The sequence below is a fragment of the Mesitornis unicolor genome, unplaced genomic scaffold, assembly GCF_000695765.1.
Source record: "Mesitornis unicolor isolate BGI_N332 unplaced genomic scaffold, ASM69576v1 Scaffold49665, whole genome shotgun sequence".
NCBI classification, from domain to species: Eukaryota; Metazoa; Chordata; class Aves; order Mesitornithiformes; family Mesitornithidae; genus Mesitornis; species Mesitornis unicolor.
In genome coordinates this window covers 1-21,666 of record NW_010184401.1, presented here as the reverse complement: position 1 = coordinate 21,666, position 21,666 = coordinate 1, and the positions used below count along the sequence as shown (strand labels likewise).

Below are 21,666 nucleotides of genomic sequence, written 5' to 3'. Positions count from 1 at the left end.
TGCTGAGGGTACATTCAATTCCCTCATCAAGATCATTTAAGTCAGTGTGTTATTCAACACTCCCTCAAACCCTGTGTATTTAGCACGTTCTCCTGCTACAGTGAAAGAAAGGAGAAAGAAAAGTCAACTTATGGACACCACTGGGGTTTTTAAAATTAAAACCTGTATTTCAAACACAGGCAAAAAGCCACATCTCCTCCCTCAAAAAACCCACAAAGAACAACCCACAAAAACCCAGCAGACCTGAACTGTGACACCAACCTGTCAGGGAATCGGCTGCACTGACTATCTGATTATTTTAACACCAGAAGATCTTTTGCAGATTTACTTAAAATCACACTATTCCAAATCACCTTTTAAAAAAAATCAATAGATTGGAATTGTTACAAAATAACATGGTTTATGTCACACATGAGCAAAGTCCATCAATGTAAAATGAGTATGAGACGCCCCCCTCCCTCCGAAGTCTGGGCAGTGATTTGCAAGAAACGTTCTCAGGGTCGAGGTGTACCTTGTCACTCAGGAACACGGTGTCCTGAAAGGTGCTGGTCGTCACTTCAGCGATCACACGCTGCTCCCGAGCGCGGACCGCAGGGCCATCAACAAGGTGCCTCTTCAAGGGACTGTAGAGAACACTAAAATTTTTGATGAAGTTCTCTGAAATGAAATCGAGACGTGAAGTTATTTCAGTTTCACAAACAGGTGATTTTGGCAGGTTTTACTTTGGAATTCAGACAAACTTATGGAGAAAATACAAATTCAGACCTGGTTTCGTGTCATTAATTTTTGAGTTTGGTATCAACTCTTGAGAAGCCACCACTGACGTGAAGACGATGTGAAATTTCACTGGGATTTTGGTGTGCTCTTTCCTGTCTTCTTTTCACTTGCCACACTACTCTCTAATCTTGCTCCTAATCCTATTCAAAGTACTCCGGTAGTGATTCTCTTCCCTCCTGATCTCACGCCTGGTAAAGCCATAAATAATATCCTCTCACTGTTTTTCACTTTCTACACAGCAGTGTCAACTATTTGGCCCTTATCTTGAAGGCTCCACTTAATTCCACATTTTTATTCACATTTTCCCATTTTTAATTACTTTCCCTGTCATTCTCCTTTTGCTCTAGACCTTTAAAGACTGTGCTACTCCCATGCCAATATGACCAAAGATATTTAACAAGGAGCTGGCGAGTATGAATTGAAAACAAGCTTCAAAGCCCTCAACCCTTCAGCCACTCTGAGCCTGGACTCTGCTCTCTAAATTGCTGCAAGACAGAGGCTGTGTCCTTCCTTTCTATTTACATAGAGAAATACGACTCCATGCGTTATGAAACAAGAGTATTCAACAATCAAGACAAAAGACAGAATATCAAACACACTGAAAAGAATCACTTGATCAAATAGGAACATCTTGTGCTAGTATTTCCAGTCCAAAAACTAGGGCCAAGTAAAACTGGCACTTTTGTACACACACAGAAAATCCCAGATCATCAAGCTTCTCTCTGAAACGCAATCAGTGGTACATTTAATTTTGTATTTAGGATTCACCATTTCATTGAATTCTCACACCACACCAAACCAGGTTTCTTTCTTTCCAGATCTCCAGATTTAGAACAGCTATGCGTGATGAAGTAATAACTGAAAGAAGGGGGCTACTTAAAAGACACAGTCCTGAATTATTAGAAACCATCTGTAAAAACTGGAATTTGGTAAAGGTACTAAACACAAATCTGGTTTATTATTGAAAAAAAAATAACAAAAGTTAAGAGACTTAAGGAAGTCAAATGAAGTTTTTAAAAACCTCACAAAAGCCAAACATAAATCACGGTGACTCCTTGACAAAATACGTAGAAGCAAAAAGCTTCCGGAAATTCAAATGACTTGGAATAGAAATGCACCGAGTGTTACTCAGCAGAGAAACTCTCATTTGGCTCAGGAAATCCTGGGACCTGAAAAAAACCTGAGACAGAAAGTACTGGGAGCAAAAAGGGGAAAGAAACTTGTATCTCCTCACTCTGGTCATCATTTTTCCTAAGCGTCCTTGTGTGGTCACCGGGGTTTTTGTTTGATTTTCCAGAGTGTTTTTCTGGGGGGTTGGGATAAAGACAAGATAGAGGACTGGGTGGGATCCTTCAGAACGTGGCTATTTGTTCTGCACAGTGCAGACCTTTGTACTTACAGAGCTATGGCAAAATGGCAATGTAATGAATGCTGTAAGAGTTACATTGATACACCGTGAGCTATTTAATACATCTTCACCTGGATTTACTTCCATGTTTACTTACACTGCTGACATTACAACCCCTGCATTTTCTGAAGGTGGACTCAGTTTTGCACATCACCATGACAAGTAAATGCATGTGGTTAGGCATGTTATGTCTTATTAAATAACTTACACATAAATAACTGCAATCACTGGGTTGCTTGTGGGGGTTTTGGTTTTTTATGTGTGTTTTCCTCCTCCTCCAATTCAACCAGGAAATAAAGAGTATTGACAGACTTGGCCAAAACCACTCCAGAGCTTTACCTTGCAAACACACATACCATTCAAAATAACATTAAAAGCAACTTCTAAGTTGGTTTCAAAGGACAAGAGGAAGGGCTGGACTCTGCCTGTAAGTGGGCAGCATCTCTCAGAATTCTGGGATATTTTAGTACACACAGCAGCTGAGCAAACACAAATGCCACCATTAACATCCAGATGTCTCCTGGAATATCAAATCACTTAGATGCATAGTAATTTTTTTTTCCCACAAGCAAATTAGTTTAGATTTTGCCAATTCTTTCAATGCATCAGGCAGTCAAGGATCACACACTTTGAGGGTCATCTTTTAAAGTAAATTGCTTTTGGTGTATGAAGCTTAGTTCTTATGTCATCTAGAATGCCATTCTGCTGCTTGGTTAACTAACAAATAAATTAGAATAGAATAAATTAAGATTCACAATGTTGACTACAGTCTCACTTTAAAAACAGTCATTTTCAAAACGGCATTGACTTTTCCTTCATAAGCTTACTTGCAAACTTTATTTTCTTATTTCAAGCATTTGTATAGTGGATACCATACCCAGGGCAGGTCCAACAAGGGACTGGTTTTGATCCAGGACATAGTGCACTTCTTCTTTCAGGTCAACGATGGCGGCAAATTCCTTAAGATGAGCAGATCTCAGTGCTCCGAGCCTCTCTGCGTATATCCAAAAAAGATTTGAATCCAGTAGATAGAGATTCAAGGTTTTGTTGGTCCTGCAGCTCAGACCAGTAATGTTAGTGCCACTAATAGGAAGGTCGGGAATAAAACAATTCCTATCCTCAATGTGAGGAACAGAACGTTGGGTGTTCTCTTTCTTCCCATGGGAAGAAAATGCTCCTTTGGGGGTCTGAAAGATGGTCTCCTCAGAACTCATGAAACTTAAAAAATGCCTGTTTACCGTCCTGCAACATGCAGTGTAATAGCTAAAGGGACTATAGAAACTTAAGAAATTGCTGCATTCTATGGTATTTGATATAACTTGAAAAAAGGTGTGTTCCTGGAGGTAGAAAGAGTCCAAAGCTGCTTCTATCTCTAAAAAGTTACAGTGTGGCACATGGACTTTATTTGGTTTGACACCAAGTGTCTGGTTAATGCAAAGCTCACAAACGTTGTGAGTTCTGGATATTGAATGCCACTGTGGAAGCACCACCGTGTTACAGCATGGGTACTTGGTTATTGAAAACGTTTCTGAGAATTTCAGATGCGCATCTGGTACAGAGGAATCAAAAGCTGGTGAATCAGTGTCTCCTAAGTGCTGAGGATCCGGCTCAGCTGCCTGGCTTTTGTTACAGCTGTGGTATTCCAAGGCCACTTTGGTAATCTACAGGGGGAAAAAAAGAAAAAGAAAAAGCAACACTACATAATTCACCCAAACGCAGTTACCTGTTGCACATTTAACAACGTACACGCAATCAGAGATGGAGTCTCTAGAAACATGAAGTTGACTGCTCTTCTTCAGTCTTACAAAAAAACTACAGGAAGCTCTGACTTAATAACAAAGTGAAATTTTCAGCTATTTCAGCATGTAAGAATTAAATGTACAGAACAACAAAAAGCCCCTTTACATTCTTTTCAGTCCACAACACTATCTCATGGTTCTCTTTGTGACATTACCACAGTGTAACACTACATTTTACGGTTAAATCCCACATGAAGCGTTAATCAGTTCCTGAATTTCCCTTCTTTTCCGACATGAGAAGAAAATAACTAAAAAAGCATTCTCATACGAAAAGGGAACAGAGATTTTTCCTGGTATAGGTGATACACACGCCTTGTAACGACCGTAACAGTGCAATGCCAGTATGGTCCCAGCCACGGGCATACAGCTGTAATCCTGCAGGTGTGCTTTGCATTTAGTAGTAACACGTGAGTTATTGGGAGAAGAAAGGAAAAGCAGAAAAAGCCTCTCAGTGCAAAGATTGTGATTTTGTTGTTCATAACCAAGGAGAAACAAGCAGTAAAAAAGGCATTGTGTATGAACCATAGAAAGAATGATGTTTCTAGAAGGCAGATAACAGAATGCAGAAGCAAGGAAAAGGGAAGAGGAAGTTTTCCTTCACCCTCATCCATCACATTAAACATAATCAACACACAGAACATACACACACCGCTTACACAGGAACACTTTGAGAGGAATCACTGTAATTATCAAAGGAACGTTGAAGCAACACATTGAGGAGGGGTGCTGTGCCACTGGACCAGGAGTATCGAGATGTGGTCAACAGCAACACTTTGTTACAGTCTTGAAGAATTCATTGTTAGATGTTTCCATCCTGAAAATGCTCAGTTAAATACTTCAAAGAAATCTGATGGCTGATGTTATAATCTAGCCTGAAGATTCTGACTGCCTATGTAGAGGAACATGAGAAGTTATTCTGGTTTCATTGCTTGGTGAAACCCACAGGACAGCTTCAGTAAACATCGCTACCTACGTTGCAGAGTACGTATCACAGCAAAGCTATACAAGATCAACAGCAGTATCTTGTATCTCATTTCACATTCTGATACAGAGAAATACTCTTATTTAGTAGAATGAAATCTGAAACTGAACATCTTATGTCGCACTCATCTGAGCTAAGTGGTACCTGTTACTGGAATGTTTCATCTGTGATAAGCATCACTGAATTACGTCTGCCAAAACTAAGACAGGTTAGTACAAGGACTATTGCAGTTCCTTCCCAGTCTTCCCACAAAGGTTTCCTTAACCCTGTCTTGCAGACTTGCTTGTATTGCATCTACCTCCAGTCTGTCCTTAGTGCTATGCAAAGCACAGCTGTGTGATACAATAAGTAGGACAAGGGGTTCCAGCCGAAAAATAGCCCAGGGAAAAAAATTCTATTTCACCCAGGTTAGCTTCCCTGTCTCATTTACTGCACAGCTGCACAACCTCCTGTCCTAGGCAATTCAGAAACAGAATTAATGGCATAGGAAGAGAAAACTGGAAGGTGACTAAGGAATGCACAGGATAAAAAAATCAGGTTAGTTCCGAGTAGTTTTTCAATTAGGCTGCATTTCAAAAAACACCGGTTTAATAAAAGGTCCATCCTTCCTTCTGGAACCACCTCTGGAAAGGAGGAGAAATCGAATGGGGTGGACAAAACAAAAGTCCTGCAATACTCAAATACATCCTTGCTCTTTCTTTTGAGCTATATCAGCTGGAACAGAAGAACAAAGACCTCAGTTTTTCTCACAGCACTCGCCACGGAGAGAAGGCAGTCAAGGAGAAGAGTTGAGGGCTTGTTCTAAACACCACCACGACACAAGACAGGCACGTTGTGTGGGGTGCAAACCAGCACGAGGAAGTTGTGATGATACGGCTCAAGAAAATGCGGTTTTTAAACAAAACTGAATACTTGGAACTGTGAAATAAAATGAGGCACCTGTCACAATTACGTTCAGCACTCTGACTGGAGTTCTCAAGTTCCAGTATTTCTGAAGTAAAAAAAGAATTCTTTCACTTACTTCATCTAAAAGGGGATGCATTTCTGCTAAGGGATTGTAAGGTATAAATATGAGAAGTGCTGGTCCTTTCTTCAGTTCATTGTTTAGAAGAAGACTTTTTCCACCATGTGGTCTCAGCCAGCGTATCAACATCTCTCGATTTTCTAGAGCCCACTTGCAAATGTCCTCTGCAGTGTAGTTCATGATGTCATTTGGATAGACCTTGAATGGGGAAAAAATAAACCTATGTCCTCACTTAAACACACCATTTAGCAACGAATGCAGTTCCAAATGTGGCACGCTTTGTTACTGTAATGCCTCAAACTCTTTTTCTAAATTTAACTGCACTACTCAAAGAGCTTCAACATTTCATACACACTTTCCCTTTGGGAAATATTTCCAAATACTCATCAGATCCTGGTGACACGCACAATCTTTCCGGCAAAAAGTATTCTAAGAGGGAAGCTCCTCTTTCTTTTATGACATCTTTATAATCTTTACTTTTCTCACTAGTACAAATTTGCTTTGTAAGAGCTCAGTCTCTAGGCTGGTATCATCACGTATCTTGATTCACAGCACATTAGAAAACCTTTTCCCAATAGTCCTTTGCCACATTAACTCATTTTAAATTAGTCTTTGAAGATCCAACATCAAGACTGCGTTTAAAACTGCTATTTCTTATTTCTTATTACTGAATGTGGGAAAAGAAATGCAAAATAAAAAGTGCTCCCAGCTTCTAGAGTAATTTTAATAAGTTAAGGCAAGTTTATCTTAAATCATTTGCACAGAAAAAAGCAGTTTTAGGAATTTATCCAGTACCTTAACCTGAATCAGGTTTTCCCTAGTCTCAATTGAGTACAATACAGGTTACAATACTTATTTTCACAGAGATTCCTCTCATGGTAGCAGTTTGGATAGATAAAGCCTCTGTGCCAAACAGCAAATCTGAAAGTTAGTATTTTCAGTCTTAGTCTTCGAAAAATCAGAATTAAGAGTTACTATATTGGGTTAAGAGTTACTGTACATTTTGTGTTTTTAATGTGCATTATTTTTCTGGATAGTGCAGTGTCATACCTTTAAACCAAAAGGCAAGTTTTCACTATTTCCATATCCTCATTCAGGTATCCTGAAAGAGGTAGAAACTTTAGGAAAAAGCCTTTGTGTAGTCAATTCTGAGGTGCTTGGGTTTTTTGGGTTTTGTTTTGACAAAGACGATCAACTTGGGTCATAGCTACTGCTCAGAACATCTGCTGACTGTGTTACTGACGGTCCTAAAGCCCCATGAAACACGTACTCATGGGCTACCAGAGGTTCAGTCCCCACGTGTCACCTCACGTCGCTACAACACGAACACAGTACTCACAAGAGATGTGTTGACGCGTCTGTGCAAATACACACTGCCTGAATGCACCAAGGAGACCTCCTCTGCAACACGTTTATCCGTGATCACTCCAAAGCGTATTGTTCCAAGGTAATCTGAAAGAGAAAACCTGCAGTTTTCAAATGCAATTATACAATTTTCAAATACAATTCAACTTCTGTGCTGAAAGCCTTCGAAAAAATACCTTCACATCAAACCACAGAACAGTGCCGTGCAAAGGCACAGAAATCTTACTGAATAGCAACTGCCAGCGTGGGCAATCACGTGTGGTAGGAGAAAGACGACAAGAGCAGGCAACAAGAACAAATGTGTTCCTCATCTGCACTCCAAGTATAGAGAATGCTAACCTGCGCTGTCCGATTTCTTGATTTGCTTATTAAATACAGAAGCTGGTGTTGCAGGTGCACCTTGCTACGTGTTATGGCATCTCAAAAGCCAAGACCAGATACACATATGAGAAAAAGGTATGAACACAGATTGTTCAGGTTATCTACTTTTACAGTAAATATACATTCTTTAAATACATATTTCAGCATTTCTCTATTTAGAAATATGTATACACGAGAACAAAATGCTTCTCATCTTTATGTTGCAAAGAACTATCCCAACATATAAATGGGGAAATCAGAGAATAAAATACAGGCAAACAGGCTCTGTATCATGTAGCAAATCAGTGGCACAGTTAAAATCAGAATAACTGTATCTGTTTCCTTCATTTGCTGACAGGAAGAAATATCCATAAAATGTACTAATCTTAACTCTAAGAAAGTTCTATCCAGAATTTATGACCAACCCCAGTCCCAAAGGTATTAATCGTATACAAAGTTTGCATATTTAAACACAGGAGGTTTTGTATTTTATATCATCAATGCAGAACAGCAGGGGGTAAAAGCCCTTGTCACCACGCTACCTTGTACCATCTCTGCCACTGCCCCCAGGAAAGCACTTTGTTGAATTCAGTTACTAAGTATTGATGAAGCCAAGTTCATCCTAGCGCCGCTGAACCTGACATTTCAAATGCTGCACAGGACAAACACTCTTAGACTCAACCTAAGTAAATGCCAGTCTGACTGCGGCTCTAGATGGGCTGCAGCTTCACTTTCAGGTTTTTGAGGAAAGTGTATCTCAATGGATCCTTGCTCAGCAGCCTCTCACAGCCTATTCCATGACAGCCGATACCAGAATACATAGTAAACCTTCCACGTAAGCAATCCCTGCACTGTAATAACAGTTTTATAATTAGATCAACATCAAGAAGCACTCAAAAGGCATTAATTCCCAAGTTACAAAGCACTGCAGAAAACCTACTGAAGCCCATATACATAACTCATTCACAGATGCCCTAAGAAAATAAAGCTTTTACCTTTCTTTAATGAATGTAATGCTGATGTGAAGAACGTTAAATAACCAGGTGGCTGAGGTGAAGCATTGAACTCAAAATATCCTAAAACTCCTGGCTGAAATAACAAGAATTACACTTGGTTAAGCTATTTTCAAGTAGAAATACACAGGATACAGCAATTATTTGCCTACAGTAAAACACAGCAGATTTTAAAAAGACAATAATGTTTACTGAAGAACAGTCACTTTATGCTGCAAGAAAAATGTTAATATTAAAACACTGAATGAAAACCAGTTCTAAAGTTGTCATTCAAAAGCCACGTATAAGAGGGAGGTTTTATGGCTGTAGACGTGCAAGTTTCAAACTGCGTATTTCCCATGTTAGCTATTAAAGGTCACAAAAACCAATTAATATTTGCTTTGCAAATACTTTGAGCCAGTTCCAGCACCAACATAAGAACCACAAGCGTCACGAAGACTTCTTTGAGAACTGGAACATAAAATATCAGCATCATTCAAAGGTTTTACCACTGCAAACAAGTCGTGTTTTTTTCAGGGATTTCAGGCCTTTCTGCTGAGTTTGTGAATGAGGTACTAGTGAGGTTGTAGATAAGAAAAATCCAATCTTTGATTACAGTCATGTTAATTTTAAGGTCAGGCTTGATGGGGCTCTGAGCAACCTGATCTGGTAAGGTTGTCCCTGCTACTGCAGGGAGGTTGGACTGGATGAGCTTTAAAGGTCCCTTCCAACCCAACCCAACACATTCTCTGATTCTGTACGATTTCTCAGAGTACAAACTTAAACAGTAACACTGCCATTGTTCACTGTGTTGCACACAATTAGCAACTACACACAAAGTCACACATTTTGTGTGTGAATACTTGAACTGCTAAGCCATTTGATTATCCCATCATTAAGCTATCAGTCAGTGTAAGTTCTTTCAGGATATCCTGCCGGAGTCAGTGAAAGACCAGCTGCAGAAAAATAATGGAGGAGGCCCACATCCCACCTGCATATCCATAGATTTCTTCAGATTGCCAAAGAGACAATTCAGAGTTTAAGATTCATCCCTAAGTTGGCCTACTGACTTTGCCAGATACCAAATTCTGGAAGAGAATCTGGGAGGAGCTGACTTGGAACACAGAGGTGCATCGTCTTTAGACTTCCCTTGTTCCAAAAATTTCCATTAAGTTTTGCTAAATATAATCTATTAAAGTTATTATTATTTTTAACACGTCATTTCAATGGCTTAATACACCTTCAAGACAGAGCGCGCGATGGAATTTCACTATTTCGTTGGTATTTGTGTCCCAGTTCCACCACTGCGTACACAAAGCAAGAGCGCCCGAGGGACGGATGTGGAACAACAGATTCCAGACTCACGGATCACCCTTTTGTGTGGCAAGTATGTTACCACCTAAGTATTTTCATTTGGTAATTCAGAAGCTGCTTTGTTGTTGTTGTTGTTGTTGTTGTTGTTGAGTTTTTACATACAGAATTTTCAGTTTCTTTCTAAAACGTGAACGTGAGCTGTCATTAGTGAAAGGAATGCAGTTATTCTCAGCAGCCACATGAATTGAGCCAACTCAGTATCAATCAGCATCTCAGGATGTTCACCAATAACAGCATTGCCTGTTCCAACTAATGACTTGCTCTTTTTAGGCAGGAGTTATCTTTCAGGAATGAATGCCAAACACAAGACCCTTGTTCATAAAGATTTCATGAGGTACCCCGAGAAATTATCAATAATAAAAATGAGATACAAGCAATTAGTGAAATTTCTCCCATAACAGCTGTCAAGAAGGAAAAAAATTTAAAAATCAATAAACCAGAAGTGAAATAGTATAGCAAAAGAATGGCACTCATTCCACTTCAACCAATAAACAGGTTAGTAGGGGTTTTTTCAGTTAGTACTTTTTCTCCTAGTATCAAATTATGACCAAAAAAGAAAAAATCCCTTATAAAAAACTTTCAAAGCATTCAAGTGAACTAAAAGGAGACAGGAAAGATGATCGAAACCTCGGTTTCCCATTTCCTAGGCCCATTTTTGAAGACCATTACTGTCTGAAGCAAACCTACGGCACCAAGCAGTGAATGGAAGAGTCAAAAGTGACAGTAAAACATGACAAGAAGCCACAAGTCAGATCTAGAAATATTTACAGAGTTATTAAAAAGGGCAATGTTCTGATACTGACTGCCAGTTCTGCTGTACAGTAACTGCAGCTTAAGACTTCCAGACTGTAAAGAACTAAGATGTTTCCATGAGACATTTCTAGAAAGTGGCTTTTTTTTTTTTAAGAAGTAGTAATGGGAACAGAGAACAGCCAAAAATCCCCACAGCTGCTGATGAGCTTTTACAATTAGATAAATGCTTTTATTACTCAATTAAGTTCTTTCTATCCCAATTTGTATTTATTTCTTTTTATGGCTTGGCCATATTGCATTAAGGTAAGGGAGGGTTTTTTTCCCCCCAGAATCTCAGACTTGTGCAGGCAGGCAATTCCTGACTCATTTTATCTGTGAACACAGGAAAGAAAACTGCAAGAGGACAGGAACGCGTTGTCTCTGGGGAACAGGAGAACCAGTATCGCACACCACTAATTCTGTACTGTAGAAATGCCAACAAAGAAACTGCTGACTGATATCAGATTAACTAAATCTACAACTAAAAGTCTGTTCATTTTCTAATGACGTTAATCATTAACAGTTAATCGTTATCCAGAACCAAAGGCCAATTCTCACATCATCGTGTAACACAGGCACCAGAGTTCCCTACGCAAGAGCGAGCTATTAAACCAAATCCCCCTCTGGGTCAGAACCTGCACAGAGAGAGCAAAGAAGAGTGCAGCCACACGCCAGCTAACTCCCAGAGAGACCAACTCCTCCCCACCTCTCCCGCAGCCAGAAAATGATGAGCTCCCTGGGCACGTTTAATCCTCACAAGTGAACAAAGCGTTCTGTCCAGCTACAGGAGCTGCACGTGCTCTTTCCCCATGCCCCAGAAGGATGAGGCCGTTCCTAGCGGCTGGGTTAGTCAGAAGAGGAATGAGACATGCCAGTTCGTATTAAAAGGAAACTGCTACATCTCTGCAGTTAAGAAAACAAAATAAGTCTGATTATAGGAACTTAGAGGTACCTGGAGTTACAATAGGAACTGTGTTATCTTTCTCCTGATGTAACTTACACCTTCCTATACTTTCCAAGTGGGACTTTCTGCCCTGCTCTCAAGAATTAAATTCTAATTCTCACCCAGTTCTAGTTTTGCACTAGTACCACTCCAGAGCCACAAAAAAACCCCACACTTAAATATTATCAGAAAACGCAGAATCCCCGCGTCAACCAGAATTGTTTCCATGGGGTTTGAGCGCCCTCTCGCGTGTGGCATTCGTGACCGGGTCAAGGAGTGGGCACACACCCTCGTGTAACTGCCACCACCTCCTCTTTCATGTAGCTGGATTCTGTTCAGCAGTGTTTCTTAGAAATAAGAACATGCCAATTAACATTTGAATACAAGATAAAATACTGCTAGATGTCTGTATGTCCTGGTGTGGTTCAACTCACAAAGAAGTGTGCTGAATGTTTATCTTGGTACCTTTACAGTGTTAGTTCAGGCATGCTCACACGTTTAATGGATTTTGATATTCAGTTGAGCATGGGCAGAGCTCCTGGTTTTCCTGGCTAGATGCTTTTTCTGCCAAAAGCTGGCTACTGGAATTTGAACACAAGATTAAAGCATCAAAAGCTTCACAGATGAGATGAAAAAGGACAACTATGGGCTTCAAGTCCTTGCTATCGGTAAATTGACAGGCAATAACAAAATGCCCTTCAAACAAGAAAAAAGAAATGATGCAGGAGCTCTTTTAAGTGTGAAAACACATGCTGAGCAGAACTTCAGCTCGACACAATGCCCTGCAAATGAACCACTCACCTTCTAATAACTTACCAACTCATTGCATACTCCAGATTCTACACAGTGCTATCCTTGGACACAGAAACAAAACAATGAGGACCAAAAGTGAGCGAGAGGCAACTGCTTGGTGACCCAAAGCAGAATCAAACAGCCAAGGAACAGAACGGGCACTGCTTAAGTGCAGCCTGGGGATCAGCTGCACAGAGGTGCTTTTCAACTGGAGACTTTTCCGTTGTGCCAGGCTGTGTTTCCCTCTCCATCCATCTTCATACACAATGCTCTGTTTCTTAGGTCCTCTCTGAGTCCCAGCTCCTGATCGCTCAGCATTTGCTTCTCTTACTGCACTCACCTGGACTTGCACAAGCCAATGCCCTGTTCCCTGAGCGGATCTTCCTGCGCGAGTTGGCTGTTATTTCTGTACTCCTTTCTTCCCTTCTTGCTTGCCTTTACAAAGGCAAGACGCTGAGTACCTAGTGCCACAGTCTGGGAAATCACCTCAGCCTTAAATCATTGCAGGGCAGCATGACAAGACAATAAGATGATAAGACAAGGGGTAACGGACACAAACTGGAACACAGGAGGTTCCACTTAAATTTGAGAAGAAACTTCTTCTCAGTGAGGGTGACAGAGCACTGGACCAGGCTGCCCAGAGAGGTTGTGGAGTCTCCTTCTCTGGAGACATTCAAACCCCGCCTGGACGCCTTCCTGTGTAACCTCATCTGGGTGTTCCTGCTCCGGCAGGGGGGTTGGACTGGATGAGCTTTTGAGGTCCCTTCCGATCCCTAACGTTCTGTGATTCTGTGACAGATCACACTCTGTTCTTACTCCATTTCAGGAAAAGAACCAACGCTGACCATAAACAGAGACCTGGCATTTGGAGCCACAGAATTTGAAGCACAGGAAGGAGTGGAAGTTTGAACACAGGAATAAAAATACCTGTTTGATTGCTAAGCAGTATTTTAAAATATTTTCTTGTCCCCGCATAAATTTCTCTTTTATCTTAGTCTTTTTCCAACAGAAGTGCACCTCCTACTGTAAAGCAAATTTGAACTTAGTAACACTGTGCTTATCAGTTTACATTTTGCAGACTACCAAGAAGTAAGTCACATAACACAGACCAAAAACCAAGCACGGCTGTTTTTGGTTCTCTGTAGAAGGCTAAAACCCCCCTGAGTTTTAGGATGGCAAAACTGAAGCTGTGAAAGGCCAGCAGAACTGCTCGTGATCAGAAAAAGTATCATCAGCAGACACGGGGGGACAGCTCCCAGGGCCTTCTTAGAACAGTGGAAAACTAAACCCAGGAGTAGCTCCTGGGGGATAAGCTGAAGCGTGACCAGCACAGCACCGACCCAGAGTGTGACACCCTGTGCTGTGACAGCTTTCATTTAGCAGCACGGGCCGTGCTCCATCCTGCAGCAGAACCAGTCATCAGACACACGCTAATTCAGAGAGGAACTCCGCTTCGCTGCGAACCACCAGAGAGTCCCTCGCACATTTTGGCCACTACTACAGCATCAGTTTGTTGATCAGATTTTCTCTTCTGCTCTAATAGCTTGGGATTTAGTATGATTATGGTATTCCTCCATTGTGCACTGCAGAAATGAACAGTTCTGAAGGGACTGTGAATGGTTCTGTTGTCCAACTGGAAGTCATTAACCCACCAGTATTGTTACCAATCTTGGCACCTCTGAACACAACAGACTGAAACTTAGTAAAATACAATGTACCAGTGGGTTAAAATAATAAGGTTACAGCATACAGACAGGCCAAGAGGAGTTATTTCAACTGATTTCACATTTGTTTTACTTAACAGACTTATCTTACCAGAAAGGTTTAATATTCCTTTTAGAATTAAAGCAATGATTATATATTTCTCAAACACTTTCCCAACTTATGCAAAAGATTCCTCCTTCCTTTCTTGTTCATATGTAACTTTTTGGTGAGGTAACAACTTTGATTGCTGTCTCTACACACCAAAGTACTGTAAATTAAGAGCATCGCTAAATCCTACGAGTCACTATACAGGGAACCAACATTACAAACTTGTCATTTCATATTTGTCTGATTTTAACAAGTTTACAGGGCACTGATTTCAGGATCCTGAAAATAAAACTAGTACCTTGGAGCAGATCAAATGTAATCGTGAAACAAGTCAAACTCTTTCTGAACCACAGTGGTAAAGCTAGAGAAGAGAGACAAGTACCTCATAATTTGAGAGGAAATCTAGTAATTTTGATCGAGACGAGATGTAGAGTAGTGGTGTCATCACCCGGCGAACAAACTTTTCAATATAAACAGCACTCATAGGGCCTTTGTATTCAATTGGTCCAAAACTAGTACCAAAAAAAATAATAAAACATTAAGACTTAAATTAACAATAGAGAGAGTCCCTCCTGGGGGTGGCAGAGATAGGAGTTACACAGACAGCACGCTCAGCCTCTGGGGAATTGCTCTCTGTGGCAATGAACGGTGGCTTCTGTAACTGGGAGAGGAGGTGTCACCAGACCTGAAGCACAGCGCAGGAACTGCAGTGACTCCAGCAGTGTCTGTGCGTAGGCACAGTGTGTTGGTGGGGACGAAGGGATGGAGACCACCTCTGAGCCCCATGAAAGAAGTTGGTAAAATGCAGACATTAATTACATGATCATATCTGTGCCTTTTGGCTTTGTCCAAAGTAAATACATGTGACTTAAAAATACAGATCTGAAAAAATGTCATTATTTTCATTTGATTATTTAAAATATTTGGAAAGTTCAAACATCATCAATCTGAAAAGGTGCAAAAATTTTCCAGAGACTTTTACAAGTAGCACTCAAAGCAGGGACAAATCCAGGCGCACTGCTGATGAACAGATTCAGCAAGTCAAGCTTCTCCCTCAGTGATCTGATTAAACAGCCCACACCACATCAAGTAGTGCTAAAACAGAAGGCAGGCCAGGCCTGGTGGTAGTGATTTCCAGAGCTTCTCCTTCATCCCCCTGAAATCCCATATCTGATTTATTATCATTAGGCTGGACAGAACATCACAGTCCAAAATGAAATCAAAGACAAAAAGCTTGAGGAATGAGTCCATTCCCACTGCAGAATTTAATGTGATGCATTTTGCAATATAGTTTATACATACAGATGCTCTGAAAAATACTGAACTTGCACTGAGATACCTACATTCAGATGCTTTGAAATGGTTTCCTAGAGCCCACTAGATTATTCTAAATCCTACACTGGTTTATTGTAAACCTCTGTCTTAACAGCAACATGCGCTGCTTTAATGTGTGCAACACTCAAGGTTTGATATCTCAGGCATGAGGGGTACGTTGCCCTTTAGGGTTTTTATGAAGTATCAATGTGAATTTACATCTCATCTTGTTGCAACTCCGTTTAAGGTTACTGATAATACCCAAGTGTATCCCTCTAATGATTTGGAAGTTGGGGGGTTTTTTATTATGTTTTGAATTATGTCAGTGCCATCTGTGCCTGTTCCAAGTTCAGCTGACAAAGATCAGGATTGTTCCTCAATACACAAATGGCCCCACAAAAGCCCCCAAAATCAGCTTCTTTAATGGAAGAGAGCTGCAGTTCATGATAAAGGTACAGAAGTAGAATGCAAGTGATAAACTACACAGCATCCAGCTCTATCGTACATAGCACTAGAAAGTGTGTTTCCTTACCTTCTGCTCCACACAGAGGAACAAAAAAACCCCAAAACAAAGTCATATATACAAATACTAAAAAAATAAAAGAGTGATTGTATAAAATTGTATGCAATATCTCAACATTTGGAGCATTAAAACGTGAGTGTAAAGTTTGTATTTAGAAGAAGTCTGCAATACGTAGTGCCATTTAAATGTGCACTTCAGTAGCCCTGAAGCACGTACTTTATTGCTGTCACAAACGGGGACCAGTTGATGTAACCCATCCACAGAACAAGCAGACAACTGGAATTAAGATATAAATCTCAATTCTTTACTTTTCATTGGAGGGAGAACTTCAAGGAGATGCACAGGCAAGAGAAAATCTCCTTAATGATGCAGAATTGTACTGACATCTACAGCACTTCTTGACACCTAAGTACCATATAGGATGAGCTTCATCCAGAATCTCCTCCTCTACGACTGTTTAATAGAGCCACACATACAACATTTTCAAATGACAACATTTTATACAATCTCTCTGTTTCCCATAACAACAACAAAAACCCTAGACCATATGTATAAAATCTTACCTCCGATGGTATAAGTGTATCACAGGAAAATAAAAGAAATGCTTCTGCTTCCTGCATTTCCCCTGGTTCCACCAGCAATTTATAGCCACAAACAGCACCTGCAAAGCAGGTAAAAATTCACAGCTAACCAAGTACATTACTGTGACCTTCTTTAGCTAACGTGTATTTTTGGCCAAGCCTTTCCATCTGCTGTTTTCAGTGTCTTTTCAACTCAGTATTCCGTTTCTGCTTCTCTTGATACTATCACACAAGATCTTTGTTATTATTATTTTTTAAATTTTTTGGCCATTTTGCAACAGAAATCCTTCTGGTCCCTTTTTGTTTTATTTTTTAAACTTCTTAATCTAAATCCCTCAAATTTACTAACGTAATAATCCATATTAATTACATTTTCTGCACAGTGGAGCTTAACGAGTGGAGGTTTAGGGCAGGGTTCGCAGGTAACCAACTGCTAGAAAGCAGCTGCTGTCTTACATGACTGCCGGTGTCTCCAGGCAACGTGGAACTGGAAGCAAAGTCCCTGTAATTCCTGTCTGAAGGCAGGTGAATAAATCTGAGAACGCTTTACAAGAAGAAACTCGTAGAGTTCTCCATTCAGGATCAGAAATAAAAGAAAACTGAGCAGGAATCACAGGATTTCTCCATTTATTCTAACACTCTGTATGTTATATCAAAATTAAGACGACGGCTGAGTTACCCTAAATTGGGAGCATTCAAGTCCTACTGGTTCCCATGGGATGACAGCAGTTAGCATCAGCTTGGAGACTAAAAGGCCAGATTTAAGATTCATATCTTCAGTGGAGTTACCTGGTCTGACAGCCTGCTGGCCACATGCTCTACTTCTTCTCTCGCTGCAATGGACTGGCCACACCACGGCGCATAGAAGAAATACAGCACGATTTCTGAATCCTGACGAAGGTGATCTGCATAGTCTAACTGTCCCCGAAAAAGATCAATGACTGGAGACCTCATGGAGAAGAAGTTCACTGGAAGCTTCGCTGGCATTGTTACGTCTTTTGCTCGGCTGCAGGAAGGAAATGGAGAGTGGTTATTGAGACTGCACAGCAGTAGTTTAAAAAGTATGCCCAAAGCCCCAGTTTTCAAACGTACGAAATGCCATGCAATGACAAAACTTCAGAAACTGATGCAAACGACAACAGCTTACGTTACCTGAGTTAGTTTCATGGAATACTGTAAAAAGCTAAAGATCACCCTTAACGAGCTTTAGGAAGTCACGCCGTGATACCATGCACTATGTTTATGGGTACGTTAACTCACACTCCTATTGCTGATTGCTATAGAGCGTAAAATTACCAGGAAGAGTGATTTCTGTGGATTTCCTCCCTGGCCTCATCCTCTTTTAACACTTGTACTTTAGGTAACAGCACCCTGATAAGAGAAGAGACACTTGTCATGACGTTTTGTGATGTGATATTTGTATAAACAGAGACTATTACCCTGCCTTACAATTTACTTTAATGTATTCTACACTTCTTTTATATTGTATTAGGAAAAAATACGTCAATGTGTGTTAGTGTGTTTTACTGATTAGAGCAAGGACTGCAAGACTGCTCAGGGCACGTTTCCTCTTCAATGTAAGGACAATATCCATGAACAGAGAGTCTCCATTTAAAGATACTATAACAGATTAAATTTCTTAAGAGAAATTAGCTCAACCAGTAAAACGAAGAACGTAAATCAAATACTGAGGACACCATTTTAAACCAAACAATCCAGAATTGGCCTTTTGAAGGTGTTCAGAAGTTGTTACAGTATAAACTGCCTTAAATGCAAACAAATGATCATATTATCTTTTTTAGATTCTCTTCAATCCAAAGTTTTCCACTAGCTCTATCTCCACTAGAGCAGTCAGGTTACAAACCGGACCGCACCACCATAAAGCCCAATTTTGCCATGGTTCCTTACATGCCAGGCAATTTCAGGAAAGACTGCATTCCTTTACCGTGTATCACAATAAAAAGCTAGTACCAAAACATCTTTTGACCTGGTATTTGATCCTACACGGGTTACGATTTTAGCAACTGTAGTAAAATCATTGAGCCCCGAATACCATCAAACTCGTATGTGAAGCAACCTCCTAACAACACTGCCACACTCTCTAAAGTCACAAACATTCTAGTTTGGAAGAAGTATCTTCGTTTTCACAATACAGACCCACAAAAGCCACAGCTCTTCTTTCATTTCCAGGTTGCTAAGCACACACTTAAAGCTCAACACTTAAGAATTACTCCCAGTGTATTTTCTAAAAGTTACGGAAATTCTTAGTTCATATGTAAGAGACAGCATCTGCTTCAAAAAAAAATAAAAATATTAACTGGTCCCTCATATTTCATTCATTCCACTACTGTTTGCAGATAGATGGCCAAAAATCTGGTTCCTTTTACAGACTTCTACCTTGGCTCCTTCCCTTCTCCCCATCAGTAACCCAGCAGCTCCTCGCCAGCCCCTAGTTCCTACCACTGCTCACAACCAACACCTCCCGTTCCCTCCCACCCCTGCCCTCTGCCGTTACTCAAACCACTCCCCTCTTCCCGGGATTCCCACGGCCAAGCTGGGCACAGCACCGCTGTGCTCCAGAGCTCACTCACAGCCCATCAGCTGCTGAAAGCAAAGCACAGCAGCCACACGTTGATCTCGCACTAATACACACTTCTTCAGAGTCGCTAACTGGAACTTCTCCTCTGTAACCAGATTAACAGAAACGGACAACCCAAATACGCTTAAAACCACTGCTTCCTCTAGTGAGTTAAACTGAAAGCAGAAAATTGGTTCAAGAGCTATGATGAGTGGGCAGACAAACGCGTACGGAACAGAACTGCATAAGCCTCTCATTCATAAATGAGAGAAGAAATTGGCTCCAAATTGCAAGAAAGCGTAAAACAGATCAACAGAGGTCCTGTGACATGAATGATTCAGACGCGACACGGCTGCCCTCAAATGCGGTAAAACCTCTAGTAATTACTAAAAAACAAAGCACAATAAATCAATAGCTACCAGCTTCTCAAGCTTATTTGGTCAATAGTGTCTGCCCCTGCAATACCAAATGCTTAACAGAAAAATTGTACCTAATTCCCAGGTTTACAGAGACAACAGTGCTCTGAACCCCTAAAAACTGCACAAGTCTAAACTGAGGATTACACAATGAATGATTATACAAACACAATAATCAATCCTGTTTATTGGAACACCATTTGTGTTATTTACCTGCTGCACAGAGCCTACAAAAACAAACTCACTTCAACAGAACACCCTGGTAATACAGGGAAGCACAGGCAGCAGTCTCCAGGACCAGCCCCTCTGACTGCAAGGTCCTTGGGGTGGGGTTGTCTCGAAAGACATTTGCACAGTGCCAGAAATAATCCAGGTGCCGAACCGCAGGCTTTCCATAGAGATACCTGTTAGGTCAGGCTTCATTTAGCTATTCCTTGAGCCACTATAAACCTGCAATACCTCAAACCCCACTGCGGGATTGCCTTGTAGTAAAGGAATTTTCCCCTTCCACACTTTTTACCCATCGGTCTTGAAAGTAACGTTTTTTTCAGTGTAGTGGTAGTAACTGTTCTGTGCTGCCGAGACTCGCTTGCAGACTGTCCTGCCATGGGGTGAGAAACTGTGCTGTAGTTACAGTTACCAGGCAATGAACTGTCCTCCAAATTGCGTGTGGAATTCTTACACCTGAATCTTCTATGTCTCTGACAGCAACGGAACGGGGAATACTTTTCTGATATTAGTTTGTCTAGCGAGCTACAATCTGAAAAGCCAAACTCCATTAATCAAACTTCCTGTACAGAGCACAGAGCATCGAGAAGCACGTTCCCAGCATCCATCTGCGAGCCCGCAAACACAGCCAGCAGTAGAGGAAAAGGAACATGCAGGTTTTCAACAAAGGGGAGCAGGAAGAAAAGCATCATTACAAGTGTAAAAAAAAAAAGATTATTTTTTAGTAATGGACAGCAAAACTGGGAGGTGATTAAGTTCAGAAATCCTTCACCATACATTCTCTAACATGAGAAGAGCTTTACACTTTCTTCTAAATTATCTGGTCACTGAGACATACCCGCTACTGGAACAGAGGCACTGCTGCTCACAGAGCAATTCCTAGCCTTAAAATTCACCCTAGTTCAAACAATGCATCCTTTGTGGGCAGGTGACAAAAGGAGGCCTCAGTATTTTTCAGAAGCATTACCTGTGAATCAAATGTTTATTGGAATAAAAATTTGTCAGATTCTGCAGTACGAGGAAGTAATCAGACTCTTGTAGCCTCCTCCCGCTCTCAAAATTACACCGCAAAGGTAGCAGATCTTCTTAAATTAACACAGTATGACTTGAAGCGCGTAACAGTCACCTTGACCTAAAACCCATCCAGAACATTCGGGTCCCAGTTTCGGCTCCAGAGACAGGCTCCCAGCCGCAGGGCATGTGTGCCCACCGCGCTCCAGCCACCTCTCCCCGCACTGCCAGCTACAACCAGCACCTGCTCCCACGTCCCCGCCTGTACCAGGCGCTCACGAACGAGGACCAGAGAAACTTCTGCGATGGGGAAAGCGCCAGCTCCCAAGAGGAGCACCACCAGACTGAGGGGGCTCAAAACACCCTTCGGGTGCAGGTATCAGGGTGTCGACACAAATACACGTGCTTGAAGAGACCCATTTGCCCCCGCTCTGCACTCCCGTGCTGATGTGGCCGGCTGAGGAGATGGGTTTCAGCCCTGCACCCCTCAGTACTCCTGCAGGAACACTCTAAAGACGAGAAGAAACGGCTTTCTCGGCGTGTGCATCCACGTACCCATCGCCACACCCCGACGCCCTCCGATGAGGGCCGATTT

General features: G+C 41.2%; 1 protein-coding gene across 1 annotated transcript; it reads right to left on the bottom strand.

The window, feature by feature from the left end:
- Positions 1 to 511: 511 nt before the first annotated feature.
- Positions 512 to 20,356, bottom strand: TXNDC11 (thioredoxin domain containing 11; the record flags this gene model as incomplete). Its single annotated transcript, XM_010184452.1, has 9 exons — positions 20,292 to 20,356; positions 17,628 to 17,877; positions 16,821 to 16,918; positions 14,803 to 14,932; positions 8,711 to 8,804; positions 7,330 to 7,442; positions 5,988 to 6,188; positions 3,063 to 3,846; positions 512 to 657 (listed from the first exon to the last, which is right to left on the bottom strand). Coding segments are annotated over exons 1-9 (1,881 nt in total), but the record flags the coding sequence as incomplete, so codon positions are not given.
- Between the last annotated feature and the right edge of the window lie 1,310 nt (positions 20,357 to 21,666).